This window comes from Martes martes, assembly GCF_963455335.1.
Source record: "Martes martes genome assembly, chromosome: 6".
NCBI classification, from domain to species: Eukaryota; Metazoa; Chordata; class Mammalia; order Carnivora; family Mustelidae; genus Martes; species Martes martes.
This window is the reverse complement of record NC_137893.1, coordinates 71,113,527-71,135,967: the sequence shown is the minus strand read 5'-3', so window position 1 is coordinate 71,135,967 and position 22,441 is coordinate 71,113,527. Positions and strand designations below refer to the sequence as shown.

The 22,441-nt window shown below is 37.9% G+C and overlaps 1 protein-coding gene across 2 annotated transcripts in view; it reads left to right on the top strand.

The window, feature by feature from the left end:
• LAMA2 (laminin subunit alpha 2) overlaps window positions 1-22,441 on the top strand; it is a gene marked incomplete at its 5' end in the record, with an annotated part of 635,124 nt that overhangs the window by 466,234 nt on the left and 146,449 nt on the right. For both annotated transcript variants that reach the window (XM_080805462.1, XM_080805461.1), the window contains 2 exons: window positions 11,822-11,964; window positions 15,617-15,715. In XM_080805462.1, coding sequence (XP_080661588.1) covers window positions 11,822-11,964; window positions 15,617-15,715 — 242 coding nt within the window. The remainder of the gene's footprint in view (window positions 1-11,821; window positions 11,965-15,616; window positions 15,716-22,441) is intronic.

Below are 22,441 nucleotides of genomic sequence, written 5' to 3'. Positions count from 1 at the left end.
CTTTTAAATTATTGTAACATCCCTATATACTATTGTTGCCACTGTGTGATAACAAAACTGAATTAAGTGATTTAAGTCACTTTTCCATATCTTACAGTGACTTTTCCATAGAGCTATGATTGGAACCTAGGTGTGCCTTGCAAATCTTACTTTCTTTTATACTGACTGCCAATGCAAGACACCTAAAGCAGACATGGTTTCCCCAGTATATTCAATATTAATTAACTCAGCTCCTTATTCATTTACTTTTTGTGCTTAAAGCCCATGTTACCTCAATAAAGAATAAAGATAAAATAGGCTAAAAGATGGAAAAATTTTAAATTATATAATGTTAATAGGTACATACTTTTTCCCCTACTAACTGTTGAGACTCTTTCCTCTAAGATTTAAAATATTATGGTAGTTATATGGGAGTTATTATAGATTTTTATACATCAGGGATTGTCAGGTAGAGTCCTACTTTCTATGCAAGTGAAAAACATTAGCTGGGTGCTCAGGTTTCTTTCTAGACCATTTTAGTTTTTTCTAATAGGAATAATTTGGGGTAACTCTCTATGTGTTCTTCCCTTCCAAATGTTGGTGAGTTCTGAGGAGATATTTTTGTTGGACTTTCCAAAGCAGGATGGACTTCTCCTTAGTACGTTAGGTTAATACAAATTCAGTGTCCTCTTCCAACCCTCATTCACAATTTACATATCATTTTATAAAATGAGAACAATCACCTGCCTTTCTGAAATTTGAGAATGAGCAAGAAAAGCGTTATTTATTTAACAGTAAATTTCTGTATGGTGAATCACAAAACTTGGATTTGTTCATGTCCTATTTTCTACAGATCGGTAGTTAGCACAAAACAACTCATGTAATATTTAAAATAGATTATGAGTGGCATAGTAAAATGTATTACTCTTATAGAGAACAGAAATTAAAATTAGGGGCTGTTGGCAAGATGTTATTCCATGAAGAGTACCTGAAATAGCATTTTATAAATATCAAATTGATGCTTCCTATTTTTATTCATTGCCTATGAGATAATAAGAATATAAGAGCTTTATTGCTTATAGTCACAATTTATCTATAATATAACATTTGTGATAAAGTTTTGCTTGCCAGTGTTGCAAAAGCAGTTATGAAGTATGTTTTTTACCTGCAACCTAGCTAAATGTGATAGTGCACCTTAATTTTGTAAAATACACACTTTTCAGCCACTTGGTGAAAGCTAATATCTGAAGTTTTATCCTACCTTGACACTGATCTGCAGAGATGGTCAAGATTATTGTTTTTAGTATCTAGTTGCCAGCAAGTATCTTTTTTTTTATTATTTTTTATTTTTTTATTTTACTTTATTTTTTTAGCCAGCAAGTATCTTATCACAATAATGCAGTGACCCTTAGATATTTTTACTAGAACACTGTTGTACTCTTATAAATCAAAGATGATTGCTAATGGTAATTATTGCTCCCTATAAATGAGAGCAGGAACAAAATAGTGCAGTGGGGCTGATCACAGTAAGGAAAATGAGACTTTCCATAATAAAAGATGACGATAAAACAACAGTGGACCTCCAGGTGCTATTTAATGAGCTGTGGCTTTGCTTCTGGGACATGGGATGGCCCTCCATCCATACCTCTTAAATTCCATTCTCTTTCTGCCCCCATTTAATCCCCAAATGCTACTTCCTTTCCAAAGGCCAGTATATCTACCGTATTTTTTTTGCAACTCCAAGCTGTGGCGTGTTAACCAAATCTGGATGTCACAGAATCTATAAAAGCAACTTCTATTCACCCTGTTTGCACTTTATCTGTTTTGTTAGTAAAAGATGCTTTGAGTTTTTTGTCAAGCTTCTTAGCATAGGTCCAGGATTACAAGATTATAGAACAGCAACCATCACTCTGATTCTAGGTAATTTTCCTAGTTATTGGCACTCAGTCCCAGTGATTTGTATATCATATTGAGAAAGTCATTCTCATAATGAAAGAAAGAGTTGAGCTGTTTTGTTTTCTGTCATGCTCTATTTTAAGAGTAAACTCCATTTTTTATATTTTATTTTTTTATTAACATGTAATGCATTATTTGTTTCAGGGGTATAGGTCTGTGATAAATCAGTCTTACACAATTCACAGTGCTCACCATAGCACATACCCTACCCCATGTCCATCACCCAGCCACTCCATCCCTCCTATCCCCCTCCACTCCAGCAACCTTCAGTTTGTTTCCTGAGATTAAGAGTCTCTTATGGTTTGTCTTCCCCTCTGGTTTCATCCCGTTTCATTTCTTCATTTCTTCCCCCATGATCCTTTGCCTTATTTCTCAAATTCCGCATATCAGTGAGATCATATGATAATTGTCTTTCTCTGACTGACTTATTTTGCTTAGCATAATACCCTCTAGTTCCATCCATGACATTGCAAATGGCAAGATTTCATTTTTTTGGTGGCTGCATCATATTTGATGGCATTTTCTCTATCTGTTCATCTGTTGTTGGACATCTAGGCTCTTTCCATAGTTTGGCAATTGTGGGCATTGCTACTATGTATATTGGGGTGCACATGCCCCTTTGGATCACTACATTTGTATCTTTGTGGTAAAAACCCAATAGTACAATTGCTGGGTCATAGGGTAGCTCTATTTTCAACTTTTTGAGAAATCTTTATACTGTTTTCAGAGTGGATGCACCAGCTTGCATTCTCACCAATAGTGTAGAAGGGTTCCCCTTTCTCCACATACTTGTCAACACCTGTCATTTCCTGGCTTGTTCATTTTAACCATTCTGACTGTTGTGAGGTATGAGGTGGTATCTCATTGTGGTTTTGATTTGTATTTCTCTGACCCCAAGTGATGTTGAGTACTTTTTCATGTGTCTGTTGGCCATTTGGATGTCTTCTTTGCAGAGATGTCTGTTCATGTCTTCTGCCCATTTCTTGATTGGATTATTTGTTCTTTGAATATTGAGTTTGATAAGTTCTTCATAGATTTTGGATACTAGCCCTTCATCTGATATGTCATTTGCAAATATCTTCTCTGTATGTTGTCTTTCCTTTGCTTTGCAAAAGTGTTTTATCTTGGTGAAGTCCCAATAGTTCATTTTTGCCCTTGCTTCCCTTGCCCTTGGTGATGTGTCTAGGAAGAAGTTGCTGCAGCTGAAGTCAAAGAGGTTGCTACCTGTTTTCTCCTCAAAGATCTTGATTGATTCCTGTCTCACATTTAGGTGTTTCATTCATTTTGAGTCTGTTTCTTTGTGTGGCATAAGGAAGTGGTCCAGTTTCACTCTTCTGCATGTGGCTATCTAATAGTCCTAACACCATTTGTCTTTTTTCCATTGGACATTCTTTCCTACTTTGTTGAAGATTAATTGACCATAGATTTGAGGGCCCTTTTCTGGGTTCTCTATTTTGTTCCATTGATCTATGTGTCTATTTTTGTGCCAGTACCATTCTGTCTTTATGGTTACAGCTTTGTAATAGTGCTTGAGGTCTGGAATTGTGATGCCACCAGCTTCGGTTCTCTTTTTCAACATTCCCCTGGCTATTTGGGCTCTCTTGTTGTCCCATACAAATTTTAGGATTATTTGTTCCATTTCTGTGAAAAAAAGTTGATGGTATTTTGCTAGAGATTTGATTTAAATGTGTAGATTGGTCTAGGTAGCACAGACATTTTCACAATATTTGTTCTTCCAATCCATAAGCATGGAACATTTTTCTGTTACTTTGTGTCTTCCTCAATTTCTTTCATGAATATTCTGTAGTTTTTTTGAGTACATATTTGTCTTTTTGGTAAGATCTGTTCTTAGGTATTTTATGGTGTTGGGTGCATTTATAAATGAGATAGACTCCTTAATTTCTCTTTCTTTGTCTTGTTGTTGGTGTTACCAATCTTATTAATTCTTTCAAAGAAGCCGGTCCTAGTTTCATATATATGTATATACATATATATACATACACACACACACACACACACATACACACACACACACACACACACACACAAGGTTAAATACAATGACGGGATAGAATATGGCTATAAAAATGAAAATTAGGGGTGCCTGGGTGGCTCAGTCAATTAAAGCCTCTGCCTTCGGCTCAGGTCATGATCCCGGAGTCCTGGGATCGAGCCCTGCATCGGGCTCTCTGCTTGGCGGTGAACCTGCTTCCCCCATCTCACTCTACCTGCCTCTCTGCCTACTTGTGATCTCTCTCTGTCAAATAAATAAATATTAAAAAAAAGAAAATTAAAAATGATTTAAAAAAAGAATTGATAAGTTGGTTGAGAGAGGAAAGAAGAAAAATTAAAAAAATAAAGAAATGGAGAAAAAAAAATTTTTAAATTAATTTTGAAAGACTAAAGAATCATTGAGAAAAAGCCATGAGTTCTATGTGTTGTACTTCCCTAGTACTGGAGTTTTGCTGTTCTCATTGATGGGTAAATTCGGTCTTGGCTGGATGTTCCTGCTGACCTTCTATTGGAGGGGCCTATTACACTGATTCTCCAATGTCTTTGCCTCAGGTAGAATTGCACTGCCCTTGCCAGGGGCCAGGCTAAGTAACCTGCTAGGGGTTGCTCTTGGTAGCTTTTGTTTGCTGAAAGCTTTCTGTTATAGCTTTCGAGGACAAGAATGAAAATGGCAACTTCCTGATCTCTGAGCCCAGAGGAGATGAGAGTTCAGGGCCCCATCCTCAGTGTTCCCCCAGAGACAAGCAGTCAATCAGTCCCTTCTCCCTGGTCTCCAGCCACACTCCATGCTCACCTGGCCTGTGACTGAGCATTTCTGTCTCTGGCCCACAACCCCATATGGAGTCTCTAAACCCAGCAGATTCCTGCAGTGTGCTCCTGTGCTGCTCCTCCCAGGGGAGAAAAGGGACTCTCCCGGATCTGCCACTTGTTGGGTCCCTGCTCCAAGAGCAGGGGCCTGACTGTACCATGGATCACAGTTATGGCAACCCTGAGCTGAGAGCCCACTCCTTGGCTCAGTCTTTGCAGCTGACTTTCCCACCCTGATACCTGGGAGTTCTGCCACATTCAAGGCATTATCATTCTTTTTGTGACCCTGAATGTCCTGAGACCACACTGTCCCAGTGAGCATTCCACCCCTCACTTCACCATTGGAGCAATGTCCCTCCACCAGACCAGACATCTAAAAGTTCCAACTTTGTGCTCCCCTGCTCTATCCCTTGTCTATAGGCAGCTGATGGAGGATCCCTCCCCCATGGTCCTATATATTGCCTATATATCCCTCCCCCATGGTTCCTATATATTGCCTCAGATTCATTTCTCCATCTGTCCCACCTTCCAGGAAGTGTTCATTTTCTGTTCATAGAGTTACTGCCATTCTTTTCTTTGATCTCTTGTTGAGTTTGGAAATGTTCATAATGGTTTGATAACTAGCTGAATTACAGGGGCCACATGAAATTTAGGTCTCCTACTCCTCTGCCATCTTGGAGCCCAAGAGTAAACTCCATTTGATTACAATTTGTACTCTGTGAGATCCAAAATTCATTGACCTCAAAGAACAATAGAATCATAAGATCTTCAAGTCAAAGGAAGTCTAAGTAAGATAGTGTAATTGCCTTTTCTGTGGTATCCATGAAGCAGGCCTTCTGGAAGGCCTTCAGGAAGCATGCTGTCATGATGTGTCTCCAGATGGTTCAAATCCTTGGCTGGCCACATACATGTTGTGTGATGCCATTTAGTCAACTCTTCTAAACCTCATTCATCATCTGTAAAGTGGAAAAAAAAAATACTATATACATGTATGTGAAGTACCTAAACATAATAGATGCTCAGTAAATTCTAGGCATTATTAGCATCATGGTTAGTATTTGACCACTTTTTACCAAAAACATATTTTGTACAGCTCATCTGTTTCTGATGAAATATTTGTGAGGCTGACATGGTTTTCTATAATTCTGTCTCATTCTAGGCTCTTCAACTCACTGAAAATCCCTTTTATGACCACCTTATATTTTCTCCTCTAAGTTTTCACATGGCAATATTTATAGACTCATATATACAATTATTTTGACTACTTTACTCATCTTTTAAATGAGGATATTAATAGCACTTTATAGAATTGCTGTGAACAGTAGATGGGATAATGGAGGCAAGAAGGAACATATTGCCTGCTATGTAATGAATATCATATAGATAAAAGTTACTATTCCAGTATTATTATATTATAGTGCTTACAAAAAAGTTACCCTTTTTTTTGAACAGTTATGCCATACTTAAGCATACTGAACTTGTGCTTTATATATATCTTTATATACATACAGATATAAACAACACACACTTATGTATAGCATTTTAACATATATATTAAATAAAATTTATACAAAAATATTTAAAAATTAAGTTAAAATAAAAAATTTATATTATGTAACATATATAAATTTATTAGTTTACTATAATTTTTATATTATGTATTCTATATAATTATACTTACATATTACATGATATATTAAATATACAAATTATATATAATATATAAAAAAACTTGATGCATGAACAGGTTCATCAGCTTCATCTAAAGCCTATAGAATACCTTTCCCTTTATTCAGAGAAAATAGGCAAAAAAAAAAGCCTTCTTAATCAGTTTTAAACCAAATTTTTATTTTAGAAGATATTTCTACATAATAATAAGCCCTAAATATATGCCAATCTAAAAGTTTCTTCTTGAAGGGGAAAAAGAAAGGAGAGAAATATAAAATCCATATCCTAAGAATTATGAATGGCCTTCATATAAAAGAGTTAAATTAAAACATGAATATAGTACACAAATTTTGTATTTTGTTAGAAATGAATATTTACTCATTTATCCCTATTTTATTAGAGCAGACAATTTATGTATCTTTACCTAAAATTGGTTAATGGGTTTGGCCTTTTCAAAAACACTCAATGCACTCATTTCAGCATCAGCTTCTTTGGTGTGGGCGTAGTGTGTGACTTTTTTTGTGACAGTAAGCCAGTAGTTATTATGCATGAGGGACTCTGGTAGAAATGCAGTGTTTTGTACTAACTGCTAACAGAAAGATCTGTAATATCAGCTGCATGATTTGTCCTTTACATGTGCCTAGCTATAACAATCTGAATTTAGTACCGCATTTGTTAATATTAGACACAATTTTATCCTGACACTTTTATAGGCAAAGCCTCAGAAACATTTAGTCATGTAAAATATAATCATAGTCTTGAAATATTTGCATTTGTTCCCATGCCGATTAGCCAGGATCTCACTTTATAACCTTATCTCTTGCAGAATAGAATGGTTGGACGAGGTTCTATGGGGGTCCTGATTATAAGATAGGTATTAATTTTAACTGAGCAGTTACTGCACCCTTATCAAAGAACAACTGTTTACATAATGTGAATATTCTATGTCTCTGTACACTCTTCAAATCTTCCCTCTCATAGTGAATTAAATGTGGTTTTAATTTGCATCCGTGTTTTTGCCAGACAGTCCAGACTTTTTGAGGACAAATAAAAGTAGCTTGTGGTATAAGTAAAATATTTTGTGTCAGAATAAAATAGCAAACCATTATGTAAAAGGCACATTTCCCCATGTGTTTATTGTCTAACTGCATGAACTAGACTTACAGAAGCTTTGGAAAAATCCCCATGGCTGTCATATCCATAAGTCTTTCTGACCCACTTGGACAGATGTTAGTGTATTACTTGGAGCATACTATAAAACTTACCTTTCACTTATGGAAATGCGCTTCTACTTTGTTCATCAAAAAGCAAATACAGAGACCATGAGACATGGGACAATCATAGACCTTTGGACACAGAGACATAAAATGGGATGTATGAGTCCTTGAAAGAGCAATTAAATACATTTTTATTTCAACAACTGAAGATGAGGAACCAAAACAGATGGGCAGGGGATAGAATGAACAAGAGAAAAGTCAGTATTCATCATGCTTCTTGGCATTCTAGCTCACCAATTTACCCTGTAGTGTATTACAATAAATCAGATCTAGTTCTACATTCCAGTGCTTGATTTATTCTTATATGAAGTGAAAACTTAGAAAACATTTCCCTGGAAATTTCTGGAGCCACCAGTGAGGAACCTCTAGCTACACTATTATCAGTGACCTGATTCAATTTCTTTTTGGAAATAGGTAGGTTATAAATTATAAATACCTTAGAGAAAGGGCTAGCAAAGGATTTCGGAAGAACACACTGCCCTAAAAAGCATGGTGAGACATCCTATTATGAAATATCTCTCAAGATCTTGAAAGTAAAAACAGCATATTTTTTGCTTATATCCTGGGAACATCTGCCCAAAATCCATCTTCAATAGAAGTTGAATGGAACTTTATAACAATGATAAACTCAGCCTCAGTGGGGAGGAACCTTTGTATCCTTCCTAACTTTTAATAAAATTAAGAATTGTTACTAATACTTGTTCTTAGCCTGTGAATTGCAACCGGTAAGTCTGATCTGAATTTGAACTCTAAATCATATTTGCAAAATTTGGGAAAGTGTTTTAGTTATGTATTGCTGCCACTCCAAAATTCAATAGCTTAAAACAACTGGATATATCCTCGTTTCTGTAGGTTGACAGTTTGGGCTGGACTCCAATGGATAGTTCTTTTGTTATCATGCCTGGGGAGTCTCAGATAGCTCCACTCATGTGATGGGGCCTCAGCTGGAATGTTCAGGTCTCCTTTCTCTTGCTCACAGCTGCCTCTCTTCCTCAAGAAGACTCATCTGGGATTATTCATAAGGCAGCAGGGTTCCAAGAATGTGAAAGTAGAAAATCTTGAACCCCTTGAAGCTGAGGCTCAAGAGTCATACAGTACTCCTCTGAGACACTCCTCGGGTCAAAGTGTGTCAAAATCCAACCCAGATTTAAGGGACAGGAAACAGACTCTACCTCTAAATGAGAGAACAGGAAGGAAGTGGTGTTGCTTTTAATCCTCCCCAGAACTGAGCATTGCCTTTATCTGGTCAGTAACCCATCTGTGCTTCTTTCTTGATAACATTTTGTAACTTTTTTCTTCTCCTCCCTTCCTCCATTCCAATAACTCTTTCCTGGTTCAAAACTAAATTACCTCAAAACAAACAAACAAGAACCTGAATTACTTTTTACAGGTATCATAACAGCCGTACCTTGACATTAATCAGTCTCTGCCTCTCCAGTCACACGACAGTTTTCTCTTACCATTGTTTTTATTCTGTTCTCCTGTTCCTCACCTATCAGTGTTGTTCTCCAGTTCCTTTCTCATTATCACTTCCTCCCATTTAGACATTTCCTGTTTGACCATTCTTCTCTCCCTCCCTCCCTTTCCCTTGCTACCTCTCTCTTTTCTCTACTTCTAGTATTCTGCTCTACTCCAAAATATTTTTTGCTCTTCTTTCACAAAGATAGTAGTAAGCACATATTTTTTTATTATGCTTACTCTGTGCAAGAAACTATCCTAAACACTGTAACCAAAGGTGTTTAAGGTCTCTTCTCTGGTGTGGAAGAAGCAATATATAAATAAAGTAATAAGATAGCTCAACACACATGAGTGTTAAGATAACAAGACCAAGAGAATGCAGTAGTGACTGTTGGAGACATGTCATTTCTGAGTCATCATGGCCTTCCCCTATGAGGAAGTGACACTTGAGCCCTTGACCTGAACATCCAGGAGCCACATAGGGGAAGGTGCAGGGAGTGGAGACAATGGAGGCAGTGGAGACAATGAGCAAAATGACAACTTTCATCTTTAGGATTGAGCATCCCTAAAGCTTATCATCTACAATGGTGGTTCTAAACCCTAGCTGTATGATAGAACCATCTGTACTCTTTTAAAAATCCTGATGCCTCTGCCTGGAGTGGGTCCAAGATTGTGCACATCTAAGAAACTCCCAGGTGATGGCAACACTGCCAATCTTGTTACCCCCAAACTGTGCCGTACAGACAGAAGTATTAGCATTCACCTGAGATGAAAAAGCACATTCTCAGAGAATCAGAAGCCAGCCAACTCAGTTGCCCCTTGAATCAGAAACACTGGGGGTATAGCTATCTCCTGTGATTTAAGAAAATTCTCCAGATGATTCTGAGACCCACTAACGTTTGAGAACCAGACTGTGTCTTGATGTTTAGACAGACTCAATTCAACACCTAATTGTGTTGCACGTTGTGTTTCCTGTAATTGTTTCACGTAGACAGGTGTGTTAAATCTTCTCAAGCACTCGCATTGAACTGGGAGCAGGAAGGCACAATGCTCTGTTGTCTTTACTGAGTTTCCATGCAGTGCAAATTCCCTTTCATTCCCATTAGCAGAAGAGAAAGAGAATACAGCTCTAGTTCCACATTTGGGCTCCTGCCTCCAAAGCCTCTTTGTTCACTCAGCTGGCGAAGCTCCTGCAGGTGACACTCTACAGTTGCAGGTAGCATCTGTGCAGGGCTGATTTACTGAAAGCCCTGCTGGGGCAGTTGAACCCCTGTGTAGGGATCTTGTAACTCACTTCTAACTGCTGTCCTATCAAAAAATCACCCACTGTACTACTTCTCTTTGTTTGCAAGCTTTAGTTAGTGGCATCCTCTCCATTAGGCAGCTCAGGGGAGTGCTATTTAGAGGATTAATTGAATTCTTGCCAATTTTGGGCATGGTCCAAAGCTACTTCAAGTCTTGGTATTTGCCATGTTATGCATTTACCTCTCTTCTCATGTGCACAGTTTTGATACCTCCTTCTGCTGAATATATGCCAGAAATTATAACCGTCTACATGAATGCATATCATAAATATGGTAGTTCGTGCTCCTTGGCATGGAGAAGCTATACCTCATTGCTCTGTTGCTAAGAGTTAGGAAAAAAAAAGAACTAAAAACTTCAAACTGAATATGTACATATTTAAAATCCGGAAGAATTCATGTACTTTTATTTTAGAATTCTACTGTTTATGAAATTAGTCTAATAATGAAAAAACCATCCATTTTTTTTTCTCTCTACTAACTCTACCAACAGTCCCCTTCCACCACACCAAGCTTGAATACTTGCTTTTCCTAATTATCGAGAAGATTATACATAGAACATTAGCACTTCTGGCTACTTAAGGAATAACATTTTCCTGGCCCTTAGCAATTATTTATCCACAAGACTGGATGAGGTTAATTAGCAAAGCAGGAATTTGTGGGAGTGTGTGTAATGATGGGCAATAACGTGTTGAAAGGCTAAAGAGGAAAAGTTGGCAAGTAAGTCAGTAAGTAAATCAATCCATACATATCATGAGCCAAAAAACACAAATTATAAAAAGAAAAGTTCTTTCTTTTGACTTTTTAAAAAAAATAATTCTTTTCAGTAGGTATCAAGTGGAAAAGTTGTACAAATTTGGGATAGGTGGCATCCATGGTACATGAAACACTTGAAGACCCAATTGCTATAGACACTCTCCAGGGCACTCCAGGGGAGCACAGTATATTTCAATACAGTTTTAGACACAGGAGCATGTTTTATTCTCTAGTTACAGATGTCCTCTAGATTGCTTATGTGGGAATTGCTGAAGCATTTCTAATGTTCTGTCCTGTGTCTTACCTCTCGTATTTCTGCAATATGCTTGTCCCCCTCAAAATCCATTTGCTTCTCCTCTTTGGCTCCTCAGCTTATGTCCCTGTCCCTATCTCAGCTTCTGGCCAAAGGCATGTCTTCTCATCTGTTGGTGGTTTCCTCTTTTTTTCAACCGTAATCTATTTGAAAGTATTAATTATCTAAGATGGGTAGCATCATCTCTCACGGAATTATACATGGGCCATAAAATATTTCATAGCTGACATCTTTGAATATCTGCCAGGGATGCTTAATGAAAATAAATATTCCTTGTTGTTTCCCTTTCACAGTTTGTGGAGATGAATGCACGGGCCTTCTTCTTGGTGACTTGGCTCGCCTGGAGCAGATGGCCATGAGTATCAACCTCACTGGCCCACTACCTGCCCCATATAAAATGCTGTATGGTCTTGAAAATATGACTCAAGAACTAAAGGTAGGTTGGAGCAGTAACATCAAGAGCCCAGGAAAAGATGACAGAAGCTTCCCAAGGGGCAGTGGCCAGAATTGTAAATGTTCTTCCCATTGCCCCAAATCAAGGCAAGCAGCCAGGAGGGAAATTCAGAGACTTTCTAAACCAGTTTTTTTCAAATTTGAGTATTATACTATAACAGATTGCTATTAAGGGAAAGAGGCTTATGTGCCCTCAGTGCTTGGCCTAAATCAGCTTTATTATGTTATTTAAATATGTACCAACATAAAATCAGGTATAGTTCCCTGTACTTATAGCTCTATAAAATCAAAACACATTAATCCTCACAAAAGCCTAAAAAAACCAATAAAATTAAAATTAAAAACATTAATATAAAATAACAGATGATTTTTGTTGAGAGCAAATTGCTGCTTGCAACAAGAATATGCCCCTAACTACTTCCACATAGGTTCTTTCATCAGTGTGTATGTGTATGTACGTAACCCCTACCGTTCCACGGTATGAACTACAGAGCCCCTCGCAAGAGGTCCTTGGCATCACTTGACAAGGTCACATGATTTACATGTTCAATCCACCACACAACCAGACATGCGTGCAGAGGTGGGTTTTGAGATCAGGTGGCCAGATCCATCTCTCTGGGGCCCAGCCTGACTTCCAGAAATGCTTACATTAACATTTAAGCTTCCTGTCAAAATGAAAACACAAGATTAAAATTTTGTTCTAGAGAGCTAGGAGACCTTTGAAAATACTTCACCAAGAACTAATTTGAAAAACACTATTCTAAAACATCGTTAAAACTTTTGGTGGTGGGAGAGGAGGAAATGTTAAGGAAATTGAGATTTCATCTGATGAAAAAAGATGGAAACTGACTCCCAATACACCATCGGTCAATGATCACGTAGTTTTGAGAAATCCTGGAGAATTTCGGTATTGCACTTGATTCCCTGGGAGTTTTATGGCTCCTATGCTGTGGTCACTACCCTCAGTCTATGTGGTTATAGCAATAATTTAAGAATCAGGAGAATCATCATGTATTTTACACATTTTTGACTTACCGTATTGTACAAAGATTGGAGAAACAGATAATATTCAGAGTTACCACGGGATGCATTATTAATGAGAGTATAATTCGTGTTGGAATTTGAAGGATAGACACAATTTAATAGGCAGAGAAATTTTTGGCAAGGATGGTTTACTCACTAGATACTGGAAGATACTCTTCTAGGGAGTATATTCTGTAATCTGAACCATGGCCTTCAAGGTAAGTATTATTAGTCCTATTTTCCAGAAGAGGAAGCCAATAATGATGACAGCAAAAATAACTAACACTCATTGATGAGTATCTCTGTGCAAAGCAATGAACTGACTAAAGCCTCACATGAATTATCATACATAAATCTTATAGAAACTCCAAGAGGTAGGAAAGAATACTGTATCATCCATGTTTTTTTTAGGTAGGGAAACCGAAACACAGAAAAATTACATAGGAGACCCAAGATCCCACAGCTACTCAATGCAGAGCCAGGATTTGAGTAGAGAAAGGTACTATGACTCTAGGGCCGGGAGAATGAAACTACCTTTGTCAAGCTCAGAGAGAGAGAAAGTAACTTGCCTGGAAAGGCCCAGCCCAGCCTCCCTGGCCCTGGGCTTGTACTCTTGCCATGGAGTCTAAGAGAGTGTGTGAGCCAAAGCAGAGCTGTGAACTCACAGGACGTGTCTATCAGACGTGAGAAGGCAGGCAGACTAGTAAAAGATAAGGCTAGAAACTTGAGTGGGGTAGGGTGATGTGAAGGACAACCTTGAAAGCTAGACAGAGGAATCTTGAGTTTACCTTATAGTAACAGGGATTTTAATAAGGAAGATGCTGACTGGATATTTTCCTTAGTCCCCCTTATCCATGGTTTCATTTACCCATGGTCAGCAATGGTTCACAAGCAGATGATCCTCCTTCTGACTTACCATCAGGTCAGTAGTAGCCTCATGTATGCCACAGTGCCTCGCTATGTAAGCATTTCATCATCTCACATCATCACAAGAGGGGTGCATATAGTCCAGTAACATATTTTGAGAGAGGAAGAGAGTATATTCACATGATTTTTATTGTAGCATATCTTTATAATTGTTCTAGTTTATCGTTGTTAATCTCTTATGGGTCTAATTTATGAATTAAACTTTATCCTAGGCTCATATGTATAAGAAAAAACCAGGGTTCAATAGGATCAGTTTCAGGCATCTACTGGGGGTCCTGGAACATAACCCTCCATGGATGAGGGGGAACTGCTATACATGGGAGGATTACAAAGAAAGGAAATTGAACTAGAAAAGCAAATACTTCAGTAGGACATAAACAATTTTGAAAATACTACCTAAGCACTGGATGAAGTAGTGAAAGGCCCTAATGGAAGAGCTTTTCATCTGTGACCACCTCCTGAGCCAAGAGATACAGTCTTCTACCTCCTGAGCGCTGGCTGAGTGTTGGTCAAAGCCACCTTGATTTTCCTTCAGTTCCAGTCTTCCTTGAATCTGGGTTTGTGTCCTTCTTTTACAATTTACTTAATACCCGGATCCTTGGGATCCTATCTTGATATTTTAAAAATAGTAAGCAAGTTATTTTACCTCCTTGTTTGTTTCCTTTCTCGGTGTCAGTGCTATCTGGTTCCAGCCTGAGATCACTGAGAACAGAGTTGAGGTTCTGAGCTCATTGCAACAAGGCAGACACTGCCCACCATGGGGCATGTGGGCATGTCTCCAAAGAAGATCATAGAAAAGACTCTGAGTATTTGAGTTTGTGCTGGGTGTTCTGGGGTAGCTGTAAGGAAGCAGGGGTTTGGGCTGGATTGGGTGCTATTAGGAAGTAGGGGTAATGGATTATTCTAATGAACCTTACGGAGAAGGAGGGAAGAACACAGGTTAGCTAAGCTGTAATGACCAAAGGGGCAGTGGTCCCTCAGATTCAACAGCAAATAGATCTTTGGTACCTTTGAGACCGTGGCTTTGTGCTTAGAGAAGATTATGGAGTGGTCGTACTTTCTTTCATAGATCCCCGTCACAGGGTGACCTTGTCTAATGTTACTGTTCTGTGACATTGACTATGTTCAACAAGGAAAATGGCCCCTCTGTGAGTGCCTGGCCAGGCCCCCTCCTCTCTTTCTTTTCTGTAAACTGTATCTCTGTTCATTGAAATGGGAGCCTTGAACCATTGGGCAGAGTTCATCTTGACTCTACCCCTTACTGGCCATATGATCTTGTACAGGTTTTAACTTTCTTTGAACCACAGTCTCCTCAGACACAAAACAAAATAGAACTGTTTTAAGAATTAAGAATTCTTAATTTTAAGAATTAAGTGTGTGTGTGTTGTGGGGGGGGGACCCTGGCACATATCAATTTCTCAGTAAAAGACTGCAACTTGCATTGCTTGCCAAGATATTCTGAATAGCACTGGAGATATATATCTATATCTATATCTATATCTATATCTATATCTATATCTATATCTATATATCTTTTCTAGTTGAACCAGTCTCTTTATCGTTTCTTGGAAGACAAGAAGGCAAAATACTTTGTATATAAAGGAAAACTATTGTGTTAAATGTGCAACCCCATGATCACTGCAAAACCATTTACTAAAATGTATATGGGATGAAATCTTTTTCAGCACCTGCTCTCACCTCAGCGGGCCCCAGAGAGGCTCATTCAATTGGCAGAAGGCAATCTGAACATGCTCGTGTCGGAAATGAATGAGCTTCTGACCAGGGTAAGTTGGGAGGGTCATGAATCTCCTTACAGCAGATAGATCATGTATATTAAGGAAAATTACATCAAATTTCTGAAGTGCAAATCTTGTTGTTTTTAATTCCCAATTTGGGGGAGAAGTAGATGTATTTTGACTTGATACTTCTGCCTCAAAGAAAATCCTGCAGCTCAGTAGCATCAACAGAAGTTGTGATTCTTGGGCAGTGTCAAGGACAAGGGCTAAAAATATCAGTGACATTGTATTTTGAAAATTCTATCCAGTCATAAAAGTTTTTATCAGTTTTGCATTCCAACAACACTGTCTTTGACTATGTAAGGAAAAAGAAAAACAAATGAAAATACTTCCAGGCGCTTTGATCTTATCACGGGATATTTGCATTTGTATAGAAATACAGTGGAAATCAGTATTCCTAACAAAAGAGGAAATCTTTATTGTGAAAATCCAAAGCATTTAAGACACGTTGAAAAGTTAGAATGTAAAGTCCCTGTTACATTTATCAGACTTTTTAAGGAATTGGGTATTTTAAACTTTAAAAACCTGAAGAGAGTCATTTCTTTTTGCTGTTAGAGAATGAAGAAAACAACACAAAGTCCGCCATCTTGTGGCCAGAAAAATGCATGAGCAGAAACCTGGCCTGTAATTTAGGGATCCAGTTAGATTATCTAAGAGCTTTAAATGATGAAGAATATTGAAGCTAGAATGTCCTTACATATTATCTAGTTCATTTTTTTGTTTATTTGTTCAAGAAGAGATACCTCAGATCGTGACAATGAAAAGAATTACCACTGGCCATACAATTCACTGAACTCAGGGACCTAAGTAGAACCCAGTCTCCAGGGGTACCTGGGTGGCTCTGTCAGTTAAACATCTGCCTTTGGCTCAGGTCATGATCACAGGGTCCTGGGCTTGAGCCCCATGTTGGGCTCCATGATCAGGGGGGAGTCTGTTGGAGGCTCTCTCTCTCTCTCTCCCTCTGCGCCCCCTACTCCCAACTCGTGCACAGGCACTCTGTTTCTCTGTCTTAAGTAAATAATTTTTTTTTTTTAAGATTTTATTTGTTTGTCAGTGGGAGAAAGAGCACAATCAGGGGGAGAAGCAGGCAGGGAGAGAAGCAGGCTTCCCACTGAGCAGGGAGCCAGATGCAGACTCTCATTCCCAGACCCTGGAATCATGACCTGAGCTGAAGGCAGAAACTTAGCCAAGTGAACCGCCCATTCATATGTATGTAGATGTGTGGAGGGTAATATGGGACAACTGCATGCAAATATGTAATAAAACATGAAATAAAATAAAGGAACAAGAAATGTACCTGAGAAACATAAATGGGATGATTTAATCTCTTTAAGGGTAATTAGGGAAAATTCCGTGAAACCGGAAGTGTTTCATTTATTCATTCATTTTATTAATACTTATTGGGCAGCCACCATGTTCTTGGTACTCTGTCAAAATGACAGACACTGGGAATAGAGGAATAGGAAAAACTGACACAGCATTGCTCTCATTGATTTGATTATAGCTTAATTATTTAAACCTAGAAACAAGAGCTATTTTGCTAGGAAAATCAGGCCTTTATAATGTCTTAGCCTACATCTTTTTTATCTTCTCAGCAGAATCTCCCATACTGAATAAATTTTTAAAAATAGGCTTCATATATTAGAGAAGTTGAAGGTCACAAGGAAAGTTGATTGGAAAGTACAGATGGTTCCCATATACCCCCTAACCCTACATATACATAGCTTCCCCATTATTAACACCCCCACCCCAGAGTGGTACACTTATTACAACAAAGCTACACTGACAATCATTGTCATTCAAAGTTCATAGTGTACTTTTTGGTTCATTCATGGTGTTGTACATTCTGTAGGTTTTGAGAAATGTTTACTGGCATGTGTATACCATTATAGTATCATACAGAGTAGTTTCACTGCCCCCAAAATGCTCTATGCTCCACCTACTCAAATCCCTCTCCTCTCAAACCCCACGCAAAGTGATCTTTTTATGGTATCTATAGTTTTGCCTTCTCCAAAGTATCACATAGTTGGAATCATACAGTATGTAGCCTTTTCACATGGGCTTCTTATACTTGATAATATCCATTTAAGTTTCCTCTATATCTTTTCATGGCTTGATTACTCATTTCTTTTTTAGTACTGAATGATATTTTCCGTTGTCTGATTGTACCACAGTTTATTTACCATTCATCTACTAAAGGACACCCTGGTTGTTTCCAAGTTTTGGCAACACGAGTGAAGCTGCTATAAACATTTGAGTACATAAGTTTTCAATTCATTTTTGTAAGTAACAAGGAGCTCAGTGAATCATAAAGTAAAAGCATGTTTCATTTTATAAGAAATCACCAGACTGTCCTCCAAAGTGGCAGTGCCATTTTGCCTCTCACCAGCAATGAATACGAATTCCAATTGCTCCACAACCTCACTAGCATTTGGTGTTGTCACTGTTTTGAATTTTTGCCATTCTGTTACGTGTGTAGTTGTAGCTCCTTGTTTTAATTTATAGTTCTCTAATGATACATGATACCGAACATCTTCTTATAGGCTTATTTGCCATCATATGTGTATCATCTTTGGTGAGATGTCTGTTCAGGTCTTGCTATGGACTGAGTGTTTATGTCCCTTCCAAAATTCCTTGTGTTGAAATTCTAACTGTCAGGGTGATGATAATAGGAGGTGTGGCCTTTGAGAGGTGATTAGGTCATGAATATGGAGCCCTCATGAATGGAATTAGTGCCTTTACAAAAGGAACCCCTATAGAAAAAAGATTCTTTTCTGCCTCCTTACCTTATGAGGACACAGTGAAAAATGGTACTAGGAAGTGAGTTCTCACCAGACACCAAACCCACTGGGGACTTGATTTTGTGCTTCCCCCCAGTTTCCAGAACTATGAGAAATAAACTTTAGTTGTTATAAGCCACCTAATGTATAATATTTGGTTATGGCAGTCCAGATGGACTAAGACAAGTCTTTTCTCATTTCCTTTTTATTTGCATTGTTTGTTTTCTTATTATTTAGCTTTAAGAGGTCTTCGTATATTTTGGATCATAGCCCTTTATCAGATATGTCCTTCACAAATATTTTTCCCCAGTCAGTGGCTTGCTTTCTCATTCTCTTGACAATATCTCTCACAGTGCAGAAGTTTTTAATTTTAATGAAGTCCAGTTTATCAATTGTTTCTTTCAGGTATTTGACTTTGGTGTTGTATCTAAAAGTTGTCACTATGTTTAAGGTCATATAGATTTTCTTCTATGTTATCTCCTAGGTGTTTTATAGTTTTATATTTTACATTTAGGTCCAGCATCCAATTTCAGTTAATTTCAATACTATTTTTAAATAAATTTGTTATTTTAGAATTGTTTTAGATTTACAGAAAAGTTTTAAAGGTAATATAGAGATTTCCTCTATACTCCATACTCAGTTTCCCCTACTTTTAATTTCTTGGTATGGTATATCTGTCACAACTAATGAACTGGTATGGATCCATCATTAACTAAAAACTGTACTTTATTCAGATTTCTTCAGTTTTCACTTAACATCTTTATATTACTCCAGAATCTCATTCTAGGACACTGCATTACATTTAGTCATCATGTCTTTTAGGCTATGGACAGAGATTTAGACTTCCTTGTTTTTGACGATTTGGTAGTTTTGACAAGCTCATGTATTTTGTAGGATGTCTCATGTTTTTGTGATAAGTATGGAGTTATGGGTTTTTGTGGGAAAGGCTAAAGAGGGTAAAGTATCATTTTTATCATTTTATCATTTTTATTACATCAAATTAAGAACCCATGTAATCAGTGTGTCTTATTATCTTGATTACCTGCTAAGGTAATGTTTACCAGATTTGTCCACTATAAATTTACCCTTTTTCTAAGACCAATTTTATGGGTGCATTCTTCAGATTTCATAACACAAAAATCCTAGAAATAAGAGTACTGAAAGCAAAGATCTCTTCAATGAAGTGAGGATGAGGAGGAAATGAAAATCCTCATTTATTAATTAAACTTGTCTCTATCACATTTATAATTAGAAACATAACTATCATGGAAACTTTAAATACTCAAGTCAACATGATCAATTCTTCCCCTGTAGTCAAGCTGCATGAAAATTAAAAGGTGAATTGATACATATGGAATCATCACTAGAAGGCTACATTACTGAAATACCCAATAGTATTATCCTGAGACCACCAGTACCTTTATCTCATGGCCGTGAATGATCCAGCATTGGATGTGGTAGCCATGACTTTCATGGCTACATTAGAGGAGACGATGCCTTAAATTAGGAGCCCATATAGGAATTACTTACGGCCAGGTCTCACTTCCAAAAGCTGTGATGTAATTGGTCTGAGGGGGGCAGTAAGTGCACTGGGATTTTCAAGAGCTCTTCCAATGATTCTGATGTCAGCCAACGTTGAAAACTGTGAGCTTATACTCACCTGATAATTTCAGCTATCATTCTGCAGGAGAATTCTTTCACTGGTACAGCCAGTCTTTTTTTTTTTTTTAATTATTAATTATTTTTATTAACATATAATGTATTATTTGCCCCAGCGATACAGGTCTGTGAATCATCAGGCTTACTCATTTCACAGCACTCACCGTATCACATACCCTCCCCAATGTCCATAACCGAACCACCCTCTCCCTACCCCCTTCCCCCAGCAACCCTCAGTTTGTTTTGTGAGGTTTAGAGTCTCTTATGGTTTTTCTCCCTCCCAATCCCATCTTGTTTCATTTTTTCCTTCCCTACCCCCAAAACCCCCACCCTGCCTCTCAAATTCCTCATATCAGAGAGATCATATGATAATTGTCTTTCTCTGATAGACTTATTTCGCTCAGCATAATACTCTGTAGTTCCATCCATGTCATTGCAAGTGGCAAGATTTCATTTCTTTTGATGGTTGCATAGTATTCCATTCTATATATGTACCACTGCTTCTTTATCCATTCATCTGTTGATGGACATCTTGGTTCTTTCCATAGTTTGACTATTGTGGACATTGCTGCTATAAACATTTTGGTGCACGTGCCCCTTCAGATCACTACATTTGTATCTTTAGGGTAAATACCCAGTATTGCGATTGCTGGGTTGTAGAGTAGCTCTATTTTCAACTTTTTGAGGAACCTCCATGCTGTTTTCCAGAGTGGCTGCACCGCTTGCATTCCCACCAACAGTGTAGGAGGGTTCCCCTTTCTCCCCATCTTCAACATCTGTCATTTCCTGATTTGTTAATTTTAGCCATTCTGACTGGTGTGAGGTGGAATCTCATTGTGGTTTTGATTTGTATTTTTCTGATGCCGAGTGATGTTGAGCACTTTTTCATGTGTCTGTTGGCCATCTGGATGTCTTCTTTGCAGAAATGTGTGTTCATGTCCTTTGCCCATTTCTTGGTTGGATTATTTGTTCTTTGGGTGTTGAGTTTGATAAGTTCTTTATAGATTTTGGATACTAGCCCTTTATCTGATATGTCGTTTGCAAATATCTTCTCCCATTCTGTCAGTTGTCTTTTGGTTTTGTTGACTGTTTCCTTTGCTGTGCAGAAGCTTTTGATCTTGATGAAGTCCCAATAGTTCATTTTTGCCCTTGCTTCTCTTGCCTTTGGCGATGTGTCTAGGAAGAAGTTGCTGCAGCTGAGGTCAAAGAGGTTGCTGCCTGTGTTCTCCTCAAAGATTTTCTTGGATTCCTGTTTCACATTGATGTCTTTCTTCCATTTGGAGTCTGTTTTTGTGTGTGGTGTAAGGAAATGGTCCAGTTTCATTCTTCTCCATGTGGCTGTCCAATTTTCCCAACATCATTTCTTGAAGACACTTGTTTTTTTTTCCATTGGACATTCTTTCCTGCTTTGTCAAAGATTAGTTGACCATAGAGTTGAGGGTCTATTTCTGGGCTCTCTACTCTGTTCCATTAATCTGTGTGTCTGGTTTTGTGCCAGTACCATACTGTCTTGATGACAGCTTTGTAATAGAGCTTGAAGTGTGGAATTGTGATGCCACCAACTTCGGCTTTCTTTTTCAACATTCCTCTCGCTATTTGGGGGTCTTTTCTAGTTCCACATGAATTTTAGGGTTTTTTTTTTCCCATTTCTTTGGGGAAAAAAATGGTGGTATTTTGATAGGGATTTTATTAAATGTGTAGATTGCTTTAGGTTTTGTAGACATTTTCACAATACTTGTTCTTCCAATCCATGAGTATGGAACATTTTCCATTTGTGTCTCCTCAATTTCTTTCATGAGTACTTTATAGTTTTCTGAGTACAGATTCTTTGCCTGTTTGGTTAGGTTTATACCTAGGTATCTTGTGGGTTTTGGTGCAGTTGTAAATGGGATTGACTCCTTAATTTCTCTTTCTTCTGTCTTGTTGTTTGTGTAAAGAAATGCAACTAATTTCTGTGCACTGATTTTATATCCTGTCACTTTACTGAATTCCTGTATGAGTTCTAACAATTTTGGAGTGGAGTCTTTTGAGTTTTCCACATCAAGTATCATATCATCTGCAAAGAGTAGTAGTTTGATTCCTCTCTGTCAATTCGGATGCCTTTTATTTCTTTTTGTTGTCTGATTGCCAAGGCTAGGACTTCTAGTACCATTTTGAATAGCACTGATGATAGTGGACATCCCTGCTGTGTTCCTGACCTTAGGGGAAAAGCTCTCAGTTTTTCCCCATTGAGAACAATATTCGCTGTGGGTTTTTCATAGATGGCTTTGATGAT